The following is a 27,839-nucleotide window of genomic DNA, read 5'->3' on the forward strand; positions in this document are numbered from 1 at the left end:
TGCACTCTTAATTCTACTACCCTTAATTTTAATTTCACCGAAGGTTATTATGACTTTTCTATATGATGAGTCAGTCCTTCAGAGACTCATTTCTTTTTCGATTTCTTCATATTTTCCATGCAGCCATTTCGTCTTAGTTTCCGTGCACTTCCTATTTATTTCCTTCATAAGTGACTTGTACGAGGGCCGTTCAGAAAGTAACCTCCGGTTGATTTAAAAAAATACACCAAGTTAAATAAAAATATTTTAATATGTACATCTTACAACTACATCTTTGCACTATTTTTCTACATAGTCTCCATAGCGATTGAGGCACTTATCGTATCTCTTCACAAGCTTTGAAATTCCTTCTGCATAAAAATCACCCGCTTGTGCCTGGAGCCAGCCTGTGACCGCATCTTTGAGCTCTTCGTCGTCATCAAACCGCTGTGACCCGAGCCATTTCTTCAAATGCATGAAGAGGTGATAATCACTTGGCGCCAGGTCTGGGCTGTAAGGTGGATGGTTAATAACGTCCCACTTGAAGGACTCAAGAAGGGCCGTTGTTCTGCGAGCAGAGTGAGGACGGGCGTTATCGTGCAAAAAAACGATACCGGAAGTCAGCATACCACGACGTTTGTTCTGTATAGCCCCTCGTAACTTTTTTATTGTTTCACAGTACACGTCTTGATTAATGGTCGTACCACGTTCCATGAATTCAACCAACAACACCCCTTTGGCATCCCAAAACACCGTTGCCATCAGTTTTCTGGGAGAAAAATTTTGCGAGGCTTTTCTTGGTTTGGTAGGCGAATTTGAATGTGCCCACATCTTTGATTGTTCTTTTGTCTCAGGGTTCACGTACTTAATCCAGGTTTCGTCACAGGTCACGATTCTGTTTAACAATGGTTCTCCTTCGTCCTCATAACGTGACAGAAAGTCTAATGCAGAGGCCATTCTTTGAGTTTTGTGGTGGTCGGTAAGAATTTTGGGCACCCATCGTGCACAGAACTTACTGTAACCCAATCTTGCTGTCACTATCTCGTACAAGAGAGTCTTAGAAATCTGTGGAAAACCAGTAGACAACTCCGACATTGAGAAACGTCGATTTTCACGAACTTTGGCATCAACTGTCTGAACGAGTTCGTCAGTCACCAATGATGGTCTACCACTCCTCTCTTCATCATGAACGTTTTCTCGTCCACTTTTAAATAAACGTACCCATTCATGGACAACTCCTTCACTCATAACTCTTGGTCCATACACGGCACAAAGCTCACGATGAATAGCTGCTGCAGAATATCCTTTGGCTGTAAAAAACCTTATGAAAGCACGCACTTCACATTTGGCGGGGTTTTCTATTGCAGCACACATTTCAAACTGCCACAAAAACTAAACTAGCGCAGGTACGACGTTCACTCGACCACGGCTTGATGCTGACTGACCTGTTGAGTGCGTGAACGCACAGATGGCGTTGCTACTCCCCCCACAACCCGCACTGTGACCAATCGGAGGTTACTTTCTGAATCGCCCTCGTATTTCTGTGTTCCTGAATTTCGCTGACTATTTTTGTACTTCCGTCTTTTGTCGATCAACTGAAATATTTCTTCTGCAAACCATTATGTACTCGCAGTTATCTTCCTTGTACCTACGTTTTTCTTTACAACTTCTTCGACTGTCACGGATTGCTCAGCCCTCCCGCCAGAGTTTCGAGTCCTCTCTCGGACATGTGTGTGTGTGTTATTCTTAGCACGTAGTTTAAGTTAGTTTAAGTAGTGTGTAAGTCTAGGGGACGATGACCTCAGCAGTTTGGTCCATTAGGAATTCACACTCATTTGAACATTTTCTTCGATTGCCTTTTTTAGAGATGCCCCTTGCCATTCAACTGAACTACCTACTGAGCCATTCACTATCGCAGTTTACATAGTCTCGTAAAACTTCAAGCGCATCTTTTATTTTTTTAGTGTTTCGGAATCCCACTTCTTCGAGCACTGCTTCTTTCGGACTAGTCTCTTACACTTCACACTACACACCATCATTACTGAATTGTGATCTGTATCTATACCTGCTGCTGGGTGTGCCTTTCAATCCAATATCTGATTTAGGATCCCTGCCTGATAATGATGTAATATAACTGAAATATTTCCGTATATCCCGGCCTTTTCAAAGTTTACCTCCTCCTCTTGTGATTCAAGAACAGGATATTCGCTATTACAAGCTGAAATTTATTGCAGAACTTAATTAGTCCTTCTTCTCTCCCATTCGTACTACGGATCTCATATATCCTTCCATAACCCTTTCTTCTACTCCTTCCCCTAAACCCCGTTGCAGTCCCCGAAGGCTATTACATTTCCATCTCCCTTTACGTACTGATTTACCTGTTCAGTATCCTCATATACTTTCTCTATCTCTTCGTCTCCTGATTTTATGTTGGCATGTACACCTGAATTATTCTTGTCGGTGTTGGTATGCTGTCGATTCTGATTAGAACAGCCTTATCACTGAACTGTTTACATTAATTCACTCACAGCCCTACCTTCCTATTCATAACGAATCCTACTCCCGTTATACCGTTTTCTGCTGCTGTTGATATACTCGTCTGGGCAGAAACCCTCCCTTTGCAGATTTTGTAGCTTCTCTAACATGTTCAGACTCCTGAGGTTCCATGCCCCGACTGGTAGAAAGTTATCTTGCCGTTGGTTATTCATTTTACTGCTCATGGTCATCTCTCACTTTAGTCACTTCTTATGCCAGAAGTCTTCGGCACCAGCGTACGCCACCAGTAATGTGTGGCTTCTCGCAGTTCTCTGGTTCTGACTGGATAATACATGATCATATGCCTGTTCTAAAACTTCTCCTCACATCACGACTGCAAGTACGACAAGCAGTCCAAGTTTGTCATCTTGCATCATACACCATCATGTACAATGAACTGTGATTGCATTGCAAATTGTTTACAATCCTCGTGAGAAGCTTGTGTTTCTTGGCACTTTGAAACGGTAAAATGTACTGTCCGTAAGAGACCAATCAATCAAATGATGCCATCTGCGTTAATGTGATATCTACTAGGTTTATGTACCGCTCTGATATCAAATTCGCTCAGTTTCAGAGCTCAATGCGTTTGCCCAAGAGATGGAAGCTTTAATCCCAATAAACATTTCATTACTGTGTGATCCATTGCAACCTTCCACTTTTTACCGTACAAATAACAGTGCAAGTAAGTCATGCCATATATTAGACTCAGCATCTGTTTCTCTGTGGTAGAGTAGTTCCTCTCCGATTTGTTTAACTGTTGTGATGCGTAGCTGACTGGATGTTCTTTTCTCCACACTTAACACACATCCAAATATATGATAACTAACGTGACAAGGTAATATCATGTATTCATTTTCATATTTCGAATGACAAACACCGCAGCAGTTGTCAACTATTCCTACAGCTTTCCAATGCGCATTTGCATTTCCACGTCTAATGAAATTTTATATACTTCTTCAATAAATGCACCAGGGATTATTCTATTTATGCAAATTCCAAGATAAATTTTCCAGACTAAAAACGACTACAATTCTTTCCCTGTATGAGGCGTTGGAAAACTTCATACTGCGTTCACCGATCTACGAACTGCTCATATCCCATGATGAGAAATTAGTGTTCAGTTAACTTACTTCCTGCAGCACGAAGTGACACTTTTATGTATTGAGAGCTAGGTGTGCTGTACATAAGCTTTTAAATGCCGTATCTCCCTTATCCGTCTCTCAATGTCTTCCATACATTTTCTAAACACAATATCATCCATATACATCAGACGCTGCTTTAATTATAATACTGTCAACACCACATCCAAAAGACGTTGAATGTGGCTGGTGCATCTTTTAATGCAGATGGCTTATGCAGATACTGATAGTGACCCAAGGAACTGTAAATGCTATTTTAGGCTGCTTCTTCGGTGTTATCTCTAGCTGATGACAGCCACTCTGTAAATCTGCATTGCCGAAAAAAATAAAAACCAAGTACACCCTTATGGATGTTTCCAATTCACTCAAGATTTATTGTTGTAACAGTGCATGTGGCGTACATGAGATGATTACATTTACAGATCAATAGCACAAGTGGTTCTGAGGTACTAGGTATCGACCCATGCTGAAACATCCAAAACAGTATGTGGTGTAGCTTCCACAGTTGGAAATGCAGGCGCTGATTCTGTCGCCCAGTCGATCTTACAGATGGCGAATACTGTCCTGGTATACATTATGGCACGCATGTATGACCTTTTCACGTAGTTCTGTAATATTTGTTGGTCGACGAATCGCTTGAGTCCTTTCTCATTCCATTGTATACTATAGGTGCTCGTTTAGAGACAAATCCGGAGGTCGTGCTGTCCAAGGAAGTTGCTGCACGTGTTGAAGGGCATGTTGAGTTTCAAGGGCAGTGCCTGGGCGAGCTTTATCCTGTTGGAACATCATCTCACCTTCCTCTTGATACAGCAGTACGAGAACGGGACTAACAACATTATGTAGGTACAGAGCGCTACTTAGCTGCAGAAACACCAAAGGTGAACTAAAGTGGTAGCTAATGGAACCCCAGACTACGAGGCTTGGAATGGGGCCCAGTGTGTCTTGCACGAATGCACTCTACAAGACAGCATTCACCAGGTCTACGTCATAAATGCAAACGACCATTACTTGCGTAAAGGCAGAATCTGCTTTCGTCGCTGAAGTCCCCGGCGCGCCAGGTCTTCTTCCGTGTGATCCTCTGACGCCCTGCACGTCGATGCTGGGCGTGAGCGGAAGACGGGCTAGAGATGTACGTGGCCGTATTCCTGCTGGTAATAACCGCTGCGCAATAGTTTGTGTTGCTACGTCTGGGCTCACAAGCCCTCTTATCTGTAACGTGGTAGCTGGCCGACCTATCACTGTTAGCCTCATAATACGACGAGCCTGGCAGGCGTCTGTGCTGAGTGAACGTCCAGAACTTCTTCTGCTGGTGTGAGGAATGTTCACAGTACCAGCATCGTTGCACATCTAACGCAGCACGTCCAGCATGTGTGGCAATTCTTCGAAAAGTCCATCCGACCCTCGGAATTCCACGATTTTACCTCTTTCACTCTCGCTCATTTGGCTTTAGGACGCACTAGTGTACCTCTATGGCATGGTCGCCTGCTTGCTGCACACGTTTGCACCACACTCAACCTTCTGGCTGCGAGCATTTCTTATCGAAGGGCCGGCACAGATGGCCGTCTGATAGCTATGCCACTACGATATCTGTTGGCGGACGACGTTGAAGCCATTATCAGTACATCTCCTGTCCCCCAGGTGGTATGCCGATATCAGATCAAAATCGATGTCGTCTTTCGAGGTGCACTAATTTTTTTGTTCCAGCAGCGTATTTCGGAAAAATACTTAACATTGCCTCATGTGATCCAGGCGAGTCTGTAGTGGTACAGCTATTGAGGGGCTTGTGGTACAGCAGGAAAGATATTTCCTCATTCTGTTCCAGCTCCTTTTCGGCCCTGTCATCGCAGTTGCAGCGAACGGACTGGTACGTTCCTCAATAATACCATCTCGTAACTACTGATCAGTGAAGTCCTGTATCAGCGGCTGTAGGTGATGGGGCATCGCATATGCCTAAATTGTACATCGGTGGTTGATTCTATGTTCCGTCACCGGGGTCACTGGTAAAGACCCACAAGGATTAAACTGGTTCTCAAAGTCCAATAATAATCCTTCTGTTACTACTTGCTCTGCCATTTTAAATACTTCATCTCCTCCCATAACACGGTTATACCTTCAGCTTGTTTATGTTTGGCGTCTGAATTCATGATATTCATATCACCGTTCTCTAGGGCATCTAAACTGGCGAACAGCAACCATTTAGACAAATCCATGTCTTCGGTCCGAAAATTATCAATACAGACAGTTACTATTCACTCATCATTTGTCTCCCATATGCACAAAACACTACTGGTCACAGAGCACTGTGCTATAGTCCACAAACATTTTTTCTAGCAATTAATGATTTTTTCACCCTAAATGCCTAAATGTTGATGTTTTAGCTATGTTTGATTTAACCTCCTAAATGTCCAATAATAATTCTTAGGATAGTAATAGGGGAAATTTTTTTCTCAGTGCCCTATCTACGCACAACAAGTTTACTGGCAGCACTGTGCCTATGTTCAGGCATAGCATCTTCTCTGCCTTGCGGTGTTTTACCGTGTGATCTGATCTTTAACGCTCTTGGGCATAGTTTAATTGGTCTATCTTGCACGAAATATGAGCCTTACGACAATGTGTGGATGACTACAGTTTTTCCCACACGGGACGATGTGCCGCCAAATTCTACTTCACGTTGTCCAAAGAGAATTTTAGCGTGATGTTTGTAAAAGTTACTGTACGATTTTGGGGTTAGATTTGCATCAACTGTACGAGGTAAAACGTCCGTACATTCCCAGAATTGTTTGGCTCCACCTGAAAACTTAATATCGCTGAGCTTAGCGAATGTTTGTCATTACTACCAACGCTGCATAATTTATACCATGGGGGATTTAATCACCTCATTTCCACGAGACCCAAATTTGCCACGGACACTTGGTCACCTGTGGCTATTAAGAATTTGTGCTCCCCTCCGTCAACTACTCCAATTAAGTAAGATTTCACCTCTTTATACATTTTCATTGAGTTACTGGCGACGCCGTTTGGCGACCCTAGGGACTTCCATTGCAGTTAAATAGCTGGTTAATCCCACTACGTCCCTTCTTATTATGCCCTTTAATTTGTCTACAGCCGCATTCTCGATGTCCAATTTTCCCACGTTTCCTATATTTTGGCTGACAACAGTCCCGCCACATGTAGCCCCAATGTCCATACTAGTAACACTTGATGGCATTGTAAGAACTATTTCTCCTATCATGGATTCGACTTATCCATCTGTTTCTTCTAAAACAACAGCTATGCTTATAGCTTTAACCAAGTTCTGCGTAAACCCTGCGCATACTTTCCTCCAAACATCGGCTGGTAATACTCATAAAAATGCGTCTAATGTCCTATTCTCTGCTTCTTGCAGAAGGATCCTATTCGTGTCGCCATTATATGTAAAGTCATAGATATTAACACTGAGTTTTATTAATGCATTCACGAAACTTCCGATAGATTCATCCTGTTTCTGTGTGTTCGCGACGGTACTTACAACGATTGTGCTTTCTGTACTATGGTACTAAGCCCTTCATGCGCATCCCTCAGGTTATGGTGCATTACATGTGTCTTTGCGTCTCCTATTAAATGTAATGTGGTCATTTGAAACAAACGGTCATCTGTACAACAATCGAGCTTTGCAGCTGTCAACAGATTATCCACCAACTCTACTACATCCTTTTCTGTCTTGCCCAAAAAAGTTCAACTAGGCTAGCAGTATTAGCATCCAGGGTGGACGCCAATAAACTGTACAAGAATGTGTCCCCCTTCACAGCATCGAACTGTCTCTGCAAGTATATGTTATTTGCCTTCATTTGAGCTACTGTTGTAATGAGTATTTTTGAAGCTTGGCTCAAAGGTGGCTGCAACCTTCCTCCGTATTGGTGCAAAAGTTTCGCGCCCTGAGACGCATCCTCGGGCTCGCCGACGCTTCAACAGAAACGTATCGACACATACGAAAAGAAGACCAGAGTTCAGAAGTTCATGTGTCGGGTCACATTAGCAACAAACTTGCCCACAATTTTGTCCAACGCCACCTGAGGTAAGTCACAAGATGGGAAGCCCGTCACATTCCCTCTTATTAAAAAAATTCATCCCTTCTTTTGACGCCTCTACGATGGAGATTAAATGGGACACCCAGCATTGAAATCCTGCTGCTGCTTTCTTGTGTGTGGGCGAGGAAATGGTTTTGGACACCCAGCCGCTCAGAATACACACGAAAAGGCATCAAGGGGTGGCATGAAGGGCGTTAGCGATATCTTTCCTTTCCTTGAGCCGTTGATCACGTCACATTTCGCGGTCGAAAATACAGTGGCTGTGCGATGAGCAATGGAACAACATTCTTGACAACCTTCGACGCTGCTGATACTGCCGGACGTTTCAACCCCTCTCTGACACGGTGGGGCTACATCTCAAAATGGTTCAAATGGCTCTGAGCACTATGGGACTTAACATCTGAGGTCATCAGTCCCCTAGAACTTAGAACTACTTAAACCTAACTAACGTAAGGACATCACACACATCCGTGCCCTAGGCAGGATTCGAACCTGCGACCGTAGCAGTCGCGCGGTTCCGGACTGAAGCGCCTAGAACCGCTCGGCCACCGCGGCCGGCTTACAACGTGTTCTCCCGACAGAGATGCATTGTCAACAATAACTGCAGGGTCTATGAATATTTTCGAAACCTTTGAATCAGTCTAAGATGGACGAGGAAAGACAGTAACAGAAAGCGGGGACTTGCCTCTATCAACCAACGAAATGGACAAGTTGACACTTCGCTGAGTAAGAGGCAAGAAGTATATGGACACGCGCAGGAGCGATTTGATGTAAAATTCAAATACCAACGCACTCAGATGAGAAAAAAGTGCCTTCTGTGTGAATAAACGCTAATGATTTGAAATAATTAACTACATTAGAGATAAGAAAGAGCGATCTTGTCGCCACTACGATTGAAATAGCTTGGATTGGGCACCGACGTGTCAGTAAAACTCGGGATTGGCCAGACGCTCATTGGCACGTTTTTATTGTTGTGCTGCGCATGAGACTCTCCACCTGAGAGACCGCGCAGGCACCGGGCTTTAGCATCCACCGTGTCAAGGGTAAACGTTTAGCACTTCGACACGGGGAAAACCACTGCCTCGGGCAACAACGCTTGGACGACGGTGTACACCTTCTCTGATGTGGATTTTAACAGGGGATACATGGGCCGCAGTACAGAAAATTATTCGCCATTGTGCTTCAAAAAGCATCTCTTCACAATAGGACTCAGAATACACCCTTCTAAATTTGTATCTCTCCTCACTGCATCTCACCGGGTACAACGATTATCTTGGATGTACGACTACCGCCAACAGAGCACCGGTATGGCATGTGGCTGGGTTATTCTCTTGTGTCGGATGTTAACGTGGGATGAAATGGGAAGCCTGATAGGGCTGCTATCGCCACTTACAGGCGAAAGATTAAAGACCTAAATTCGGGCGGCCGTGTACATACAGCATTTGGCACGTGTCTAGTACCTTGAGCAAGACAATGCTCCACCCGTACCGTCTCCCTAACTCCTCCCCATCGCTCTGCTCTCCAATTGTGCCAGGATGTTTTCTGAGAAGACTACACGGACATGGGGGTGCACATGTCACCCTCACGACCACTGGCGCTTAATCGTGCCGAACAAGTCTGGCACACCATCGAACAGTGTGTATGCGTCTACGAACGAGCTCCGATCAAACTCTCTGTATTGTGGACGGCGCCTCAGTCGTTTCGAATCAGGATGACCTCGATGCTTTTAGTGTCTCGCGAATTTGTGTCTTGTGGATTTCATTCCACAATGCAATGTTGCCTTCATGAAGGCGCAGTGGGTCGTTACACAGTGCAAGGTTTGTGTCTGTCTTAAATGCTTATGAGAATGTATGTGCTACAGCAACCGCATAGTAATAACGTGATAAAAATTGTCCGGTGACGTGTGAAATTGTTGATAAATGATCGCAGAGTTCGAGGGGTAGTCATTAAGTTTCAATTAAATATGTGTAATTATGTTTGTGTTTGTTCTCATGTAGCTACAGCACTGTGCTGTAGGATTTTTATGTGTACCACTACTGCAAACAGGCGCTTGCGAACCACTCACACGATGAGATAATTATAACTGAGTATCCATCTTTGACCCCCACACAATAGCTTTCAGAGAGATGCATTAACGTGAAAACAGTGTGTGTGTGTGTGTGTGTGTGTGTGTGAGAGAGAGAGAGAGAGAGAGAGAGAATGATATTTGCGGAAAGCACAGTTCTGGAGGAGAGAGTGTTGTGCCTAGAGGATAGTGTATCTAGGAACATATTACGTTTTACGGTCGGTATTTCAGTCTGGTGACTGATTTTAGAATTACATGATGGAACGCGCATTGGAGAGTGACATAAGCAATTGCCGCCGCTTTCTACGCTTTATGTTGTTGTTAGACATGAAATTGTCTTTTGTGCAGCAGTTGTAAATATTTGGAATTCCACATATTTAAGTGCTATATAATACTTATAAGCAATTTGGAATATGTTATTAATTCTTCAATTACAGAATTTTACGGCAAGTAAAATTTTATATATTTTTAAAGCAGCTTAAATAGCGCGTGGACGGTGAAGCCATGTTTCGTTAATGGAGCACCATGATGTAACTTGAAACACAAGAAGGTCTTTTACCATCGAAAATGTGATAGGTGCAAATTTACTGAGTTTCTTTAATGTCTTAACAATTTCACCTGTCTTGAAACTGCAAATTTCTGTTGGATTCCGGTACTTTCAATATCAAATAGTATTTAAGTTAAAACGTAATTTTCATAATATTTCTGTTTAATATAAATTATTGATGTGTAGTAAAGTTCTTTGTAATAGACAGACTACTGAATATTGTACAGATAAGGTTTTATCGAGTGCAAGGCTTTTAACTTTGAATAGAATATTAATTGTTCGTAGGTAGCCTAAAAATAATTTACCTTGGAATACGTTTTCGCATTAGAAAAGACCTTAATTTTTTGGGGCAGTTTCTGAAAATTCGGAGAAAGGGAGGAAGACTGCAGCAAATGAAAAGTGAATGCCTTCATTTAAACATCAATTCCTGAGCTGACTAGGGGCGAAAGTAAGAAGTGTGTTCCAAGGGACAACACCCTCCCCTGCTACAAACTGTCGAGCGTTACTCGAGACCAGTGTATTGCCTCTTTAAGGAAGGAGTCTCATATTAGACACCGGAAAAGAGTGACTCATTACACAGTAGGATGCGCGTTCCATCTTGTTAATTCCCACAATACTTGAGGAGAACTGGACAGCAGTTCTCAGGAGAGGATATGAAACAGAGTTCAGCAGCAGTTTTGATGTAGGTAACAGGTAGAAGGGAACCGTGAATCTGATCCGAAGGAATGTGCCCTTTTTGAAACGAGTTGATCTTAGGGAAATGATGGTGGTGCCGTGGCTTATCTGTCACGATGCTTTTGGATGGAAATGCTTTGTGAGCTAATATAGAATGCGGCGAGAAGTCTATCGCCTGAATCGACAGTTATTCTTAATAAATAATTTAATTCATAATGCTGCCATTGTTGCCCATCTACCAGAAAAAAAACGCGGTGCAAATGAGTGCAAGTCAGCTCGTCAGTTTCCCTAGTTTGTCTTAAAACCGTGGAGACTTATCATTCAAGAAACGTGATAGAGATCATACATCGAATGCACTGTAGTAACATTAATGCTAATCAGTTGTAAGAAAGTTTAAAATACTGTAAAAGTTGTGTGTCCAGAATTTTATGCTTCTGAAATGATTAACCATAATAAAATTTAGATGTGGTCTTAAGTCAGCGATTCGTGTGAAATAACAACTTCCCTACAGCTGGCGCATTTAATATTTCTGTGTATATGTAATTGCACTTTCCACTCACGGATTAACATATAATTTCAACTTCCACAGTTTACCAGGTAAATCACGCAATATACTGGGTGAGTCACCTAACGTTACCGCTGGATATATTTCGTAAACCACATCAAATACTGACGAACCGATTCCACAGACCGAACGTGGGGAGAGGGGCTAGTGTAATTGTTTAACACAAACCATACGCATATGCACGGAAGTATGTTTTTTAACACAAACCTACGTTTTCTTAAATGGAACCACGTTAGTTTTGTTAGCACATCTGAACATATAAACAAATACGTAATCAGTACCGTTTGTTGCATTGTAAAATGTTAATTACATCCGGAGATATTGTAACCTAAAGTTGACGCTTGAAACCTCCGACGTTCAGTTGCGTGTTGTAACAAACACGGGCCACGGTCGGCGAGCAGCATCTGCAGGAGCATGTTTACGATGACGACCGTGTTTACGAGTGTGGCTGTAGTGCACTGTTGTGGTTTGGTCTAGCTGTCGCAGTGTCCGCATGTAGCGCTTGCTGCTATTGTTACTCTGCATTCGTCTCCGCACGCAGACCAACTGTAGTACACCGTGTTACCAGACGTCTGTGATAGTGTAGTGTTGCAGGAACTATGACCATGGTGTATTCGAACTCTGAAAAGGAGGAGATGATACTCATCTATGGCGAGTGTCGACGAAATGCAGCTGAAGCCTGCAGGGTGTATGCAGAACGGTACCCGGACAGAGAGCATCCAACGTGCCGCACATTGCAAAACATCTACCGCCAACTGTATGCAACAGGTATGGTCGTAGCACGCAAACGGGTCCGTAACAGACCCGTCACAGGATAAGCGGGTGTAGTTGGTGTGTTAGCTGCTGTTGCCATGAACCCACACATGAGTACACGGGACTTTGCGAGAGCCGGTGGACTGAGTCAAAGTAGTGTCATGCGCATACTGCATCGTCACCGCTTTCACTCGTTTCATGTGTCGCTACATCAGCAATTACATGGTGATGACTTTAATCATCGAGTGCAATTCTGCCAATGGGCATTAACAGAGAATGCGTTGCATTTCTACCTGTTTACCGATGAAGCGGGTTTCACAAACCAGTGAATCTACGGAACATGCATTACTGGTCCGTGGACAATCCTCGCTGGCTCAGACAGGTAGAGCGACAGCGACCGTGGACTGTAAATGTGTGGTGCGGAATCATTGGCGACCACCTCATTGGCCCTCACTTCATTGCAGGGGCCAAAACAGCTGCAACATACATCGCGTTGCTACAGAATGATCTGCCAACGTTGCTCGAAATTGTCCCACTGGAAACGCGTCGACGTATGTCGTATCAGCATGATGGTGCACCTGCACATTCCGCAATTAACACTAGGCTGACCCTTGACAGGATGTTCGACGGGCGTTTCATAGGACGTGGAGGACGCATAAATTGGCCAGCCCGTTCTCCTGATCTTACACCTCTGGACTTCTTTCTGTGGGGTACGTTAAAGGAGAATGTGTACCGTGATGTGCCTACAACCCCAGAGGATATGAAACAACGTATTGTGACAGCCTGCGGCGACATTACACCAGATGTACTGCGGCGTGTACGACATTCATTACGCCAGAGATTGCAATTGTGTGCAGCAAATGATGGCCACCACATTGAACATCTATTGGCCTGACATGTCGGGACACACTCTATTCCACTCCGTAATTGAAAACGGAAACCACGTGTGTACGTGTACCTCACCCCTCATGGTAATGTACATGTGCGTCAGTGAAAAAGACCAATAAAAAGGTGTTAGCATGTGGGCGTAATGTGCTGTTCCAGTCTCTTCTGTACCTAAGGTCCATCACCGTTCCCTTTGGATCCCTACGTAATTCGGTGCTCTCCTATACACACGATCGAACAGCGGAGGAGTGGTACTCAAGCGTCAACTTTAGGTTACAATATCTCCGGATGTAATTAACATTTTACAATGCAACAAACGGCACTGATTACGTATTTGTCTATATGTTCAGATGTGCTAACAAAACTAACGGGGTTGCATTTAAAAAACGTAGGTTTGTGTTAAAAAGCATACTTCCGTGCATTTTGTTATGGTTTGTATTAACCAATTACACTAGCCCCTCTCCTCACGTTCGGTCTGTGGAATCGATTCGTCAGTATTAGATGTGGTTTACGAAATATATCCAGCGGTAATGTTAGGTGACTCACCCTGTATATCACTGAAATTGTATTTAATGTGTACTTTGTAAACGTATAATGGCTTTTATGAAAACTAAATATTTTCCTTCGTTACGAGTAAGAAACGGCGATTTAAAATAAAAGATTCACCAGAGGTGTCAGAATTTCTCTGCATTGTAACATCTCCCCTTATTTCAGCCCACTGTGATTGGTGATCTGCGTATTTCTGACGTGCAGGTAAATATGACTGATGTAAAGGTCATAATGGCGGTAATAGGCCCTTGTGGAATCAACTGTGAAAACAACCTTGATAGTCATTGGGGTGGTAACTGATCTTTACACAATGAACTGTAAATTATTGCCCGCATCTCGTGGTCGTGCGGTAGCGTTCTCGCTTCCCACGCCCGGGTTCCCGGGTTCGATTCCCGGCGGGGTCAGGGATTTTCTCTGCCTCGTGATGGCTGGGTGTTGTGTGCTGTCCTTAGGTTAGTTAGGTTTAAGTAGTTCTAAGTTCTAGGGGACTGATGACCATAGACGTTAAGTCCCATAGTGCTCAGAGCCATTTGAACCATTTTGTAAATTATTTTAAAATAGGCTATATCGTAATCATAATTGATGAAATTCTGCTTGGAGTTCGTTAAAGAGAGGGAAAAAGCAAAAGTAACATTTCAGAAAGCGTTATTGGAGATTCTGAAAAGTGACTTTTTTCAAATATCTACGAGCTTGGAGGAGGGGGAGGGGGGAGGGGGTTCATCTCATACACGAAATATACTGGAAAATACAATCGTTAGGAGTGAACGTAAAGTTTTGTTAATTTTTAAAAGTCTGCTACGACATAATTCTGTAAATTGTAGTAGAACAAGTTTAAGCACTTGAAAAATACGAAATACGAGAGACTACAACGCACGGATTGTAGTATAATAAATTGTTGCACTAAAAACGGATGTCATTTCGTGTAAAATATTCCAACTTGTCGACGTTTCTAACCGGTTTATAACAAAGGCACCTCAGGCTCTGCGGAAGGACGCTGCGGTGCGTGTTATTTATTCATCCCGGTTAATTGGCACACTGCTTGCCTCCAGCGACTCCGCTGAGCTATTGTTTTGGTTCAAATGGTTCAAATGGCTCTGAGCACTATGGGACTCAACTGCTAAGGTCATAAGTCCCCTAGAACTTAGAACTACTTAAACCTAACTAACCTAAGGACATCACACACATCCATGCCCGAGGCAGGATTCGAACCTGCGACCGTAGCAGTTGCGCGGCTCCGGACTGAGCGCCTAGAACCGCTAGACCACCGCGGCCGGCTATTGTTTTGCCTAGTGGTCTTGTCCCTGCAGTAAGTAGGGTGCTTGAAGACATCACTGGTGAATGAGAAAAGTATCATCTCATGTTAAAAAAATAAGCTTGTCACACCTAGTGTCGATACTGTGTTTCTTTCAGATCTCGTAGACAGTAATAACATAATCGTGGACAATTTAGCCTATCTGATATCCTCCGCTCGCGCAAGCCTGCATCCACAGGAGGTTCTGACCGCAAAATCGTGTCATTGGTGCCTTAATACGTGCTTAACTACTTCATGACACTCAAAATACAAAATGTGCTGTACATGCTATATTATTTGACTCCATAGTCATTTCTCGTTCAGGTAACGAAATTAATAAAAACGGTAAAAGGGTTCTGTCAGTCGCTGTGAAATCTGATGATACACAACGTATTAACGTTCCATCAATTCACTGCCGCTGTTGTTCCCCTGAAGGATATAATGGGCAGTCCAAAGAAAACTGGACTCCAGCCACAAAGGGCCATGGAACAGTTCCATTCAAAAGTAATCACCATACACTTTAAGACATTTATCCCACTGGGAGACGAGACAGTAAATTCCTGTTTCATAGAACACGGTCCGACGCTGACAGATCCACAACGGCACCCATTCTTGCACTTCCTCGTCCGAGTGAAACCGATGTCCATGCAAGTCTTTGATCAGGTCTCCAAAGATGCGCAAATCACGTAGCCTTCGTCCGACTGGCAATTTGCTGGCTAACGTTACCTTGCGACAGTATGCTTCCTCTGCTCGTCGAGTTCCTCGAGCGTGGAACCACAGTCTAGCGTAGAGCTATGAAGACACTTAGCAGAAACTGTACGCGCCATTATGTCAAACGCCCAGGGATGCTATCGGACAGAATCATTCCGCTGCACGAAAACGCACGCCCCCACAATGCTGATCGGACGAAGGCTGTGTTAAACACTGCAGCATCCTGCGTACAGCCCGGATCTTTCACAGGGCGATTTTCACATCTTTGGCGCCCTAAAGAAAGACATGACTGGACGTCAGTTTCGGTCGGACGAGGAAGTACAAGAGTGGGTGTGGTTGTGAATCCGTCAGCGGCCGACCGAGTTCTACGAATCAGGAACTGATCGCCTCGTTTCATTGCGATAAATGTCTTAACGCAGGTGGTGATTATCTTTGAATGGTCCCATTGTGGCGGGTGTTCGGTTTTCATTTGACTGCCCCTCGTAAATGGTGGAGATTTGATGTAAGTCGAAGCGTCCTTCCATGTTTAATGGGCGGTAAGAAAGGAAGGTAGCTTAAAGGTAAGTTCCATGTCGACCTCAAGGTTAGTTGGAACGCAACCGCTCACTGGACAAAAGCTGGGATTGGAAATCGGTCGTGGCCTGGTTTGAGGAACCATCCCAGCTTTCCCTTCAAGTACTTAATTGAAATTACGAAATAAATTTCGATCATAGAACGCTAATTTAAAAATCAGGACCTACTGAATACTGCGGTCTAAGTTTCGTTCTTGGTCGGGTACATTGAGAAGTATTGCTGTTCTTCATCACTGTGATTCCCACAGATAGCCAGTGTTTAATTCACAACTACTATCTTCTCTATTTATGGGAGCTTTTTGGGCTTAATGCTGACTTTAAGCTACATCACCAGACTGGAGGAAAGAAACATTAACACCAAAGATACAGTACGCTAGTACCGTGTAACACCGGCACTGGCACTGTTAATGGCCTCATTTCGACGAAGATATTGCAAAAGTTTCTTACTGTAACCCATATTCAGCTGAACCGACTAATTGATCGTTAAATCTCATAGAATCACCAAACTGAGGGAATGATGACTGATAAGCTCCTCTTGCTGTTTCAAATAGTCGGAGAGACTTCTGCTGTGGGACAGATCGGGTGATATAGCGGCTCAGTCGAGGTGCCTATTGGCTACTTGAGTGTTCGTCGAACATGGAACGAATGGGTACAGCCCAGTGAACTCAGCTCGTGTCGTAATGCAAGATTTGGAAGTCACCGACACTTTTGAAATAAACATCCTGGTTCGTAATCACTCTAGTGTGAATGAATGGGCCCAAGTCATGGCCCGAAAAACGCACCCCAAAACATTCCAGAACCATCTGAGGTCTGAACTCCTCCCTCCACATAATGCGTGTTCAACGCTTCGTTCGGTCGTCGGTGCACACGACGCATTATATTATTTGAAAAGAGGCAAAATAGCGACTCGTGAAGTCACATGGGGTCACAGTGCACGACTTTGGTCAACCGCTATGCAGTTTCAGCGTTATTTGGCCAACTGAAGCTCTGCAGCTTGCGTGCCGATTTGATTAGTGGCCTTCTGAGACGAACCGAGTAGAAATGTCCACAGCACGCTGTTCAAATGCTCGCTCGGAAACTAACTGCGATGGATACGAGCTTTCCGAGTATTGGACCAGATACGCGATTGGATTCAAGACTTCCTTGCAGTCGCTCTGAGCGGAACAAAATCGATTGATATAAAGGTAATTTCGGCAGAACCATAAGTAAGTGTGATAGGACCGATACTGCTTACAATGTATATAAATGATCTAGTAGAAATCGTCGGAAACTCTTTAATATTATTCGCAAATGTCACGATTGTGTGTAATGGAGTAACAACACCAGAAGATAGTATCAACTTGAAAAATGACCTGCTGAGGACTGATGAATGCCACGGGCTGTGGCAGCTGATCCTGAATATAAATGTTGCGTATATATGGCAAAAGAAATGCACTACTGTACAAATGCACTAGTGATAACAAATTGCTGGAAACAGTAACCACCGTAAAGTATTTAGGAGGAACTATCCAGAGTGACCTTAAGTGGACTGACCATATAGAACAAATAGTATTGAAAGAAAATGCCAGGTATATTCCCCATCGAGGAAATATCTTAAGAAAATGTAAGTCATCCACGAAAGAAGTGACTTACAAGGCGCTTGTTTGACTGATTCGTGAGTATTGCTCTGGGACTGTTTCCAGATGGGACTGATAGGAGGGAGGGACAGTGAGAGAGAGAGAGAGAGAGAGAGAGAGAGAGAGAGAGAGAGAGAGAGAAGATGCAATGAGGAGCGACGCGATCCGCCAAGCGATCATTTAATTGGCCCGAGAGTGCAACAGAGATGCTCAACAAACTCCAGTGGCAAACTTTACAAGAGAGGCATAGGGCAACACGGAGAGGTTTACTGTTATAATTTAGAGAGTACTTTCTGGGAAGAGTCAGACAGTTTAATACTTCCTCCTACATAAATTTCGCAGAATGACCAGGATCAGAAAATTCGAGGAATTAGAACTAATACACACTCTTCGCGACAATCATTCTTACCACACGCCATTTACAGAGAACAAGGGATCAGTTAGTGGTATCAGAAGTACGCCCCACCACATACTGTCGGGTGGCTTGCAGATCATTGATGTAGATGTAGCCGTAGACGGTGCTGCGTGACATTGCTGCGAGAGTAACGCCAGCTTTTGTAGACACGTTGGACTACCCGAGCTGATACGGCACAAATTGGCAGGTTTATTTACGGGGTGATCACGTGCAAGTCGCAACATGATAGCTCCTTTCTGCCACTGGGTCGTCTGTTGAAGTCGACCCTTCGTACTGCGATAATTTCACACAGCCGAGTGTCACATACCAAAGGTTTTACTGCCATGACTCAAGTCAGTGGTGGAGGGTAACATGACCGTATGGAAACATTTCTACACCATATACAGCGCAACATATCGACCAGTGTGATGTTTTAGGGGGTAACTGTTATTTTGTCCAGTGAGCTTATCTGTACTTCGCAGTATTTTTACTTACTCGTTACACAGGTTTATAGCTGCGTCAACTGACTACATGAAATACAGAGATTTCGTCTAAATGTAGCTCTGTATTTAAAGCGCTGCGTGGTGGCGTCAGACCGGAGGCTGCTGGAATACGAGAGGGACTACAGGACCGGCTGTCGCACTCCACGATTTCTTTCTTTCTTGTTCGTTTTGTTGTTTTAAAGACGTGGGCCGCACCACGTACTCTACACTAGTGCACTCTCACCCGCGCGGACGCATTCGGCCAGAGCTTGAGCTTTTCCTTTGCACACTCACTTGTCAGCAGAGCTTTGCGGAGTGCTGGCGGCAGCCGCTTGCCTGTGTTTCTTGCTGTAGCCGCTGTGCACTGACGGCGCTGCTGTTGCAGCCGTGTTCCCGACGCTGGCGCTGCACGGGCATGACTCGGCGCGGATGACGGCGCACGACGAGTACAGCGAGCGCCACCAGCGCAAACTCAGGGGCAGCCTGCGTGAGTCTGCACGCACTTACACCTACACCCACACACGCACCCACAGCACCACTCTCCTCCTGCACGTTACACTTTGCTTACATGCAGTTAGTTTCTTAGCTCTAACAAACAGCAGTCAATAAACCGTAGACTCAGAACACTTCGTGCCTCGTACCTCTTAACAGCCCAGGGCCACTTCTAAACCGGTGCACGTTCGCATGCACCAATGTCGAGTACACGTATATTAACGTGGTTTGATACGTGACAGTGGTTATGTTAGGTAGTGAGGTTCGACAGGTGAGATGGGCCTTGCTAAGTAAACCACTTCGTGATCTGCGGAAGTGATTCAGCGAAATGGTAGAGAAACTAATTGGGATGTCCTGAACTCGCTGCTCACGGACAGAAGTCCGCCTAATTTGACTTCAATGAAAATTAGGGGTTTAATTCGCGAAGACTAGGTTTGAGCTTCGTGGAACATAGTTTGAAAGCTAAAGTTGTTCCTTACGAGGAGAACACAAGTGCCATAACCTGATTTTCCAGAAACTCACTGAGTGGAAGAGGGATCAAAATAAGCGAACACATCTCAGCTTATCTGCAAATATTCGATCGTTTTTGAGAAAACGACGGTCAAAGTATTCGAAATCTTTGTGCCCTTTGGCGACTAAATAATTCAACCGAAACGGTGGCACAGTGGTTAGCGCCACAGCATCACATCTTTTCTAATCCGTGTTCGAAAACCGATTGCTATTGTTATTTTTGTTTTTCATTTACCCACCCACGTTCTTAGAAGATAACTACACGAATGTTTTCCAGTGTATACTGAAATAACGTTGTCCTTATTCCTTTACTAGTTGTACAGAGATATGTAAACAGGCAGAATACGGCGCTGCGGTCGACAACGCCTATCTGAGACACGTGTCTGGCGCAGTTGTTAGATCGGTTACTGCTGCTACAATGGCAGGTTATCAAGACTTACTTGAGTTTAACGTGGTGTTATAGTCGGCGCTCGAGCGATGGGACATAGCATCTCCGAGGTAGCGATGAAGTGGGGATTTTCCTGTACGACCATTTCACGAGTTACCGTGAATATCAGGAATCCTGTAAAACATCAAATCTCCGACATCGCTGTGGCCGGAAAAGATCATGTAAGAACGACTGAAGAGAATCGTTCAACGTGACAGAAGTGCAGCCCTCCCGCAAATCGTTGCAGATTTTAATGCTGGGTCATCAACAAGCGAATCATTAAATATCATCGATATGGGCTTTCGGAGCCGAAGGCTGACTCGTGTACCCTTGATGACTGCAAGACACAAAGCTTTACGCCTCGCCTGGGCCCGTCGACACCGACATTGGACTGTTGATGACTGGAGACATGTTGCCTGGTCGGACGAATCTCGTTTCAAATTGTATCGAGCAGATAGACGTGTACGGGTATGGAGACAGCCTCATGAATCCATAGACCCTGCATGTCAGCAGGGGACTGTTCAAGCTGGTGGAGGCTCTGTAATGGTGTCGGTCTGTGCAGTTGGAGTGATATGGGACCCCTGATACGTCTAGATAAGACTCTGATAGGTGATGCGTACCTAAGCATCCAGTGTGATCATCTGCATCCATTCATGTCCATTGTGCATTCTCACGGACTTGGGCAATTCAGGCAGGACAGTGTGACACCCCCCAAATCCAGAATTGCTACAGAGTGGCTCCAGGAACACACTTCTTAGTATAAACACTTCCACTGGCCACCAAACTCCCAAGACATGAACACTATTGAGCATATCTGGGATGCCTTGCAACGTGCTGTTCAAAAGATATCTCCACCCCTTCGTACTGTTACGGATTTATGGACAGCCCTGCAAAATTTGTGGTGTCAGTTCCCTCCAGCACTACTTCGGGCATGAGTCGAGTGCATGCCACGTCGTGTTGCGGCGCTTTTGCGTGTTCGCGGGGGCGCTACACGATATTAGGGAGGCGTACCAGTTTCTTTGGTTCTTCATTGTATGACGCCTTTGTATTCCCTAAGTTGATAAGATGATAAGAAACATTCATTCTGTGATCTTCTACGGACATGAGTAGAGAAATGAAAAAAGAAAACAGATAAAAACAATGATTGTGCTTCGAACATGGGACACAAAAGTGAGAAGCCGCGACGCTAGCCACTATGCCACCAATTGAGATGAGCTGATCACGAGCAAAAAGTCGTCTAAATTACGTCAACAATTTTGACGGTCGTTTCCTCAGAGACGGTCGAGTATCTAGGGATAAACCGAGACAAGTGTTCGCTTATTTTTGCTCCCCTTCCACTGAGCGAAATTTATTGGAATCGGGTTATGGCACTTCCCGCGTTCTCCTCGTTATCAAGCTCAACAGTAAGCATTACTCTACTTGCAGAGCACTACTGTCTTTGCCACCGCAAGTATGAACATTTATCACGAGACATCACATGTGTATAACGATCTGAATCATACGACAAAATCGGGTTACAAGCAGCGTCTGTGCGAGGAATAGACTAATGTAAGATCATGTATTGCTTTCGCTGTGACGATTATAGTCTTCATTTTCACTGCAATGAAATAAAGATTTTTCTTATGTCTCATGGAGAACCACAGCTTGGAGATATCTGGAAAATAGATAGAATGTGGAAGATAAGCAACATATTAAGCAGATAGTGAAGGAAATGAGGCTGAAGATGAATGAACCGTATTTTAGAAAACTTAGAAAAAGGTACATAATACGTGAAGTATGTGAGCAGTAATCGGCATCGACAGAGAAAACATGAAACGGCAAGAAGTAATGTCCCGAAATCGTTTGGAACTAGGATAAAGTTCCTCTGAACCGAAGGCCTCGACAGTTATGCAAGATACATGTTCTAGAGCGAAAGGACAGTGATGCCTTTTACGGACATGTAGGCAGAGTAGCTCAATGAATAAAGTAATTTTGAAAATAAGCAGAGAATGGCAACCATTGTTCAAAATAAAGTAAGCTAAGAGAAGAGGACAAAATAAAATTGTGGACATGAATTACAGAAAACGTTGGGTAGCTTACTACAAATGCAAATTAAGTTCTCTAAATCACATGATACTCTCTTTTCTCCATCAAAAGGGGAATTCCAAAAGGAAATTAAATTTGTGCTCATTAACTGTCGGTTTCTACATAGTAAATGAAAATTATAAATGGTGTAATGTCAGTTAGAGAGCGATATTATTGGGAACAGATGAAATATTGGGACATATAGCGGCCAGACCCATTTCCATCTTTCAAGCCTGGCAATGATTTGTATTAGTGAAAAATGTCAAACTGCACCATGATTGCAGGTGCACGTCAACTGCTCTAGTACCACTGGAGCCAATGTGACCCTATAACAACAATGAAATTATATATCCTCCTGGTTTTCAAAACCATTATTTTCAGAGTATATTTCTTTCTCCCTTTCATTTCTATATTTACAACACATTAAAAATTATTCATGGTTTTAGCACAGAGTATCAGTGGGCTCAATATGACCCGAATTTTGTTTATTTATTTCTTGAATGTGACATTTACGAAGACAAAATGATGAATTTTACGTTGAACAGGTGCTATCCGAAACATCTGCTAGAATTAAAAGCCTTTTTACCGTCTATTTTTGTATGTGTTGTTAGTGTTTCTTGTCTCAGACGTTGTTGTAGCTTTCCTTGTACCACTGGGGTCATTGTGACCCCTACAGACATTCGAAAATTACATCTCCCTTGTTTTCAAAGCTATTATTATCTAAATATGACTTAATCCCTCTGAGTCAGTTGTATAAAATGATATTTTGTCAATTTTATATTTACAACACATTAAAATTTATTCGTGTTTTTTGTGCTGAGTAATACTGGGGTCATTATGACCCTAGTCTAAATTTTTGTTTCTTGATTGTAGCATTTACTAAAATAGAACTCTGACTATTACATCAAACAACTGTAATCTATGTTTTATGTTAGTTCCTTCCTGTGTAAATAACATCGAGCTATATGATCCTAGTGCTACTCAGTGAAACAAAAAAATCGTGGTAGTAGGAGGGTTAATCCATGGGTTCTCTATAAATGGCTGTGTAAGCCAATTGAAAGGACAGAAGAGAGGAGTATATAACCACTATGTAAAGCAATGGGGCGATCAAGTTAATTTTGGTGTCAAGGACAGTGATACCTTTATCTGACATTAGAATTAATAGAAATAGGGCAATGAGCAAGAAAACATAAATAATTTGTATTGGATTTGAACCCTGCTTCTCTTAACAAGTAGTCCAATATCTTCACCACTAAGCATTCTTGTGAAACATGAAGCAACAAACAGAACTGTTGTATTGGTTCTTACATATGGACGTAAAATTGGGAAGGAATATGGCCAATAACTTGATAAAGAACTAAACTGGAAAATCTGTTTGTGGGAGAAACAATAAATAATATTATGATCTACTTTAAAGGTATTTGTTCCACTTCACTTTCAGCATTAAAAGTACTTTTTTAAAAAACATTTCAAATTTGAACGACCAGTCAGTCCATTTCTCTATGAGATTCATAGCAATGGGAGGAACAGAGATAATATCATGCACAACAGGCTAAACAGTGACTGTAAGTTTGCACTAGCAATACTTCTGTTAACAGTCTTCAGTATGGTTTGTAATACATTTTACTGCTGTAACTCCTGAAAGCCTCCACAACTAAAACATTTTCGGAGGTATAGCTTGTTCCAAATAAATATCTTCAGTTACAGTTGTTTTAACTTTCTGCAAGTGAGATCTTCCCCTTAACATGTTTGTTCTGTTTATATCTTTCCCTGTAAATCAATCCTAAGCCACACCTTACTGAATGCATCTAGTCTCCATTATTTCAAACTAATCATCATATTTCTAAAAGCCACATGTCTATTGATTGTACCACATTTTTTTAAACAATGCACTACACTCCAAATAAACACATTCTTATGCTAGACTTCTATAGTTCCATTAGGCCTCTTTATGGCAATTTTTGAATCTTAGACAAGTCGTTACTTCTGATAATTTTTATTGTATTTTTATCTGTTTTTCAGTGTTAATATGTAATACATACACTTACAAAAGTCTTTACCTTTTTATACCTGTCATGAAGCATTATATTTTTTGAAAAGCATAGTAAAATGGGAAAACCTCAGTGCAGTGAGCATTAGTATTATGTAACTTAAGAAATTTGGAAATCTAAAAAGATATAAAAAGACTAGCTGTTATAACATTCCAAGACAACTCTGGTCATATTAGAGAGATTAGAGATCCCTACATACACTTATCTGTGTGAATGAGATAGTTAGAGTATAAATATAATACTTTGTATTTCGTTTATTTGTTTGCTCTGGCAAGATTAGTGGTATCAGGCTTGTTACACATTTTACATTACAGTGATTATCACTCACATTTTAGAAGTCCTTACATCTAACATGGAACCCAACACTTCGAAATAATTGATACACATGATGGAAATAGTAGTAGCTACAACAGAAAAAACAGTTAACACTACATGATGAAAAGCAGAACAAAAATTAAATTACAGGCAGGTATGTTTAAACTGGGGGTACTGACAGCAGTGGTCATGAATGAAGGGGTGGGAGAGGTTGAGACAGAGGAAACTGTAATACATCACAAGAGATCAACAGAGGATGAGAGAAACTGTCATGACTAACTCAGAAACTAAAAATATAAAGAATCGTAACTGGGAGCAGATAGAGGCTTTTATGTTATTGTTTGATAGGGATAAATGAGCAAACATATTAATTTTACATTAAATATTATGATATTGACAACAGAAAATGCTGAAAGAATAATGCCTCTTCATAATGTCTTCATCAACATTTAGGTTTCTGTTTCCAATGACCTCATTGTAACAGGGGAAAAAAATTCATGTCATATAATCATAAACATATATTTGTTAACTTAAATTCTATAAAACTAGTGCTATTTATAGTCACTACTCTATAGATACCCTAAGATATAATCAGATGCTCAAGTTAGATCTGTGGTCTGGGTTTGAACTGGTGTTTATTACTTGTTACTGTCGAGTCAAATCCTCTCCAAAGTAATTTCCAGTTAGTTTCTATCCATTATTATTCTTTTAGTTTTTCTACATAGTATTTAATGTAACACAGTTACTGGTACTTCCAAATTAAGTTTTTCAGATTCACTTCTTTAACTTTTAATTAAAGCTATTGTACATGCTGTATATATTTAGAATACCAAAATAGATTTTAGATCACTAGAAATAAATTTTACAAAATTTCCAAATGTATTGTTGACTTGTAGTTTGAGCACCATTTTATTCACTTCTTTTATACTATGACTTATGAGTGTAAAGTATTGTATTATTAGTTAATATACCATTTGTTTTCAATTTTCAATATTTTAATGTTAATAACTTCATCATACAAAAATTTGATGTTGGGAAACTTACAACAGAATCTATTTTAGCTAACACACATTCAGAATTTCATGTCAGTTTATTGCAAAGAAGTTCTATAGAAGAAATAAGTACTTACCTCAAATCCAAGAGTGTATTTTTATTTTATGACAAGCATTTCACTTAAGATCAAAAACTCGTTTTACAATTACTAACCATTGCTACTAAAATTTGAATTGAGAATCCAATTACATATGCAGTGTATAGGTCTACACTTTTATTTAATATTGGATTTTCTGCATAATATGATAAATTAAACAATACTAATAAGAAATGTCGTTGACAAGACAGAAAATATATAAAGCAGATTTATTAAGAGAAATCAATTGAAAGCAGTAAGACTATGAAGAAGAAAAGACAGAAACTTTTATCTGGCAGCATTGTAACTAACAACAAAAATAAAATTATACATGCCTCCCAAGATTTCTTCATTTGTTTACTAAGTTTAAAAAGTTGGTCAGAGGCACAGATAGAAATGAAAATTGTAATAGCCTACAGTTAATAACAAATGAAGTGAAAAAGCCTGGTAAATGAAGGTATTTAAACAGAAACTGTTAAAGTCCAAGGAAAACTGACACAAATTGAACTTGGAAAATGTTTACAAAAGACCTGCAGTACAGGAAACTCCCCAAAACATGAGCAATGCTGCACTTATTGTATTTCACAGTAATGGGACTGAGAAGACATAATAAGCTAAGGAGCTATCATCTTCATATATCTATAAAATAGTCATTAAAATATTGATGAATTGCATAGGAATGAGTTGAATTTTCATCTGTCAAAAGAAGAAATTTGATTTTAGAATTAGATGGAACATTTGCAAATTGTGAATGAAATCATGGGAAGGACCAATGAGTTCTATTAATTCTTTTCCTAAGAATCGTCGATATTGTAAAGAGTTTGTTTCAGTGTCACAAAATTTGTACCAACAGTCTCTGAAAAACAAAATGTTCATTCCACCAATATTAGAATATTGAAGATTGTGTACATCAATACTGAAGTTTCCATTAAGCTTCACAAAGATATTGAGAAAATGAAAACTGATAAAGAAGCAAGCAAAAAGATTTCATAGTACAAGATTTTTTCATCAGTTCTAGAAGAAGCTTGTGATCCTATAAATTAAAACGCTGAGGAAGCAAACATTTTAATAGGACATATCCCTATCATCTTCATTTTACAAATGACTTTATACTGTAGTCTGCAGTACAATAGATTTCAGCAATGTACAAGAACTTTTCATGGAGCAAGTTTTAAAATTAACCTGAAAATCATGTATATGATTGATGTGATTTATTATTTACATATCGAAAGAAAATTATAAATTTAACAATGAAGCCATAGAACTGGGTGAGTAGTAGTTTAATTTAGGGGTGTTGCATAAGGCAACTTGATGAATGGCTTTCAATAAGCTAAAGAGAGTTCCCAAAACTAATCTTTAGATGTCACTAAAAATGAAAGTTTACAGTCAGTGATTACAAGCGGTTCTGACTTAAGGCACTGAGATAAAAAATGTATCAGAGAACCAACTGAAGTTGAAGAGATAAACATGACTACAATGAAGAAGAAGTGGAGGAGAGCGCGAGTGTAGCAAGGCTAAGCGATGGTAGAATGACAAAGCGAATTGTTTATTGGATTCCAAGGGATAAAGAACGACCAAGATGACGAACAAGTTTATTACTTACTTGTTATCCGTTTCTAATCCAAATTCAGTACTTACTTCAGCTATACTGCCTAAAGTGCATGAAGATATCCTAAGCTTTTAATGAGAAGACTATCAGCTTTGTGTATGTTACTTATTATTTTTCTGTGTATTCTTTGTATAATTCAATTGTGTTAAGTACATTTAGTAACCTTATTTAAGAGTGAAATGTTTAAACATTCATCTCCATCTGACATTTCTCATGTCTTCATACTGAAACTGACGGAACTTACCAGATGGATTTTGACAATTGTGTTACTTTCAATTATGCAGATGTCGTCACTATTTATTTGATCTATAGGAATATAATCTTCTTCTCATGGTCATCTCAAACTTGACAGTCCTGTCAGGAATACAGAAATACAAGTCACTTAGGAATGAAATAAAGAAGAAATACGGGGAAGCT

At 41.7% G+C, this 27,839-nt stretch overlaps 1 protein-coding gene across 1 annotated transcript in view; it reads left to right on the forward strand.

Annotated features, from left to right (window-relative positions):
* The window catches only part of LOC126249053 (G-box-binding factor-like), a 231,931-nt gene that overhangs the window by 141,911 nt on the left and 62,181 nt on the right, over window positions 1-27,839 (forward strand). The window contains exon 2 of the mRNA XM_049950690.1: window positions 19,211-19,312. Within this exon, the coding sequence (XP_049806647.1) occupies window positions 19,211-19,312 (102 nt within the window). The remainder of the gene's footprint in view (window positions 1-19,210; window positions 19,313-27,839) is intronic.

The sequence above is a fragment of the Schistocerca nitens genome, chromosome 1, assembly GCF_023898315.1.
Source record: "Schistocerca nitens isolate TAMUIC-IGC-003100 chromosome 1, iqSchNite1.1, whole genome shotgun sequence".
Taxonomy (NCBI): Eukaryota; Metazoa; Arthropoda; class Insecta; order Orthoptera; family Acrididae; genus Schistocerca; species Schistocerca nitens.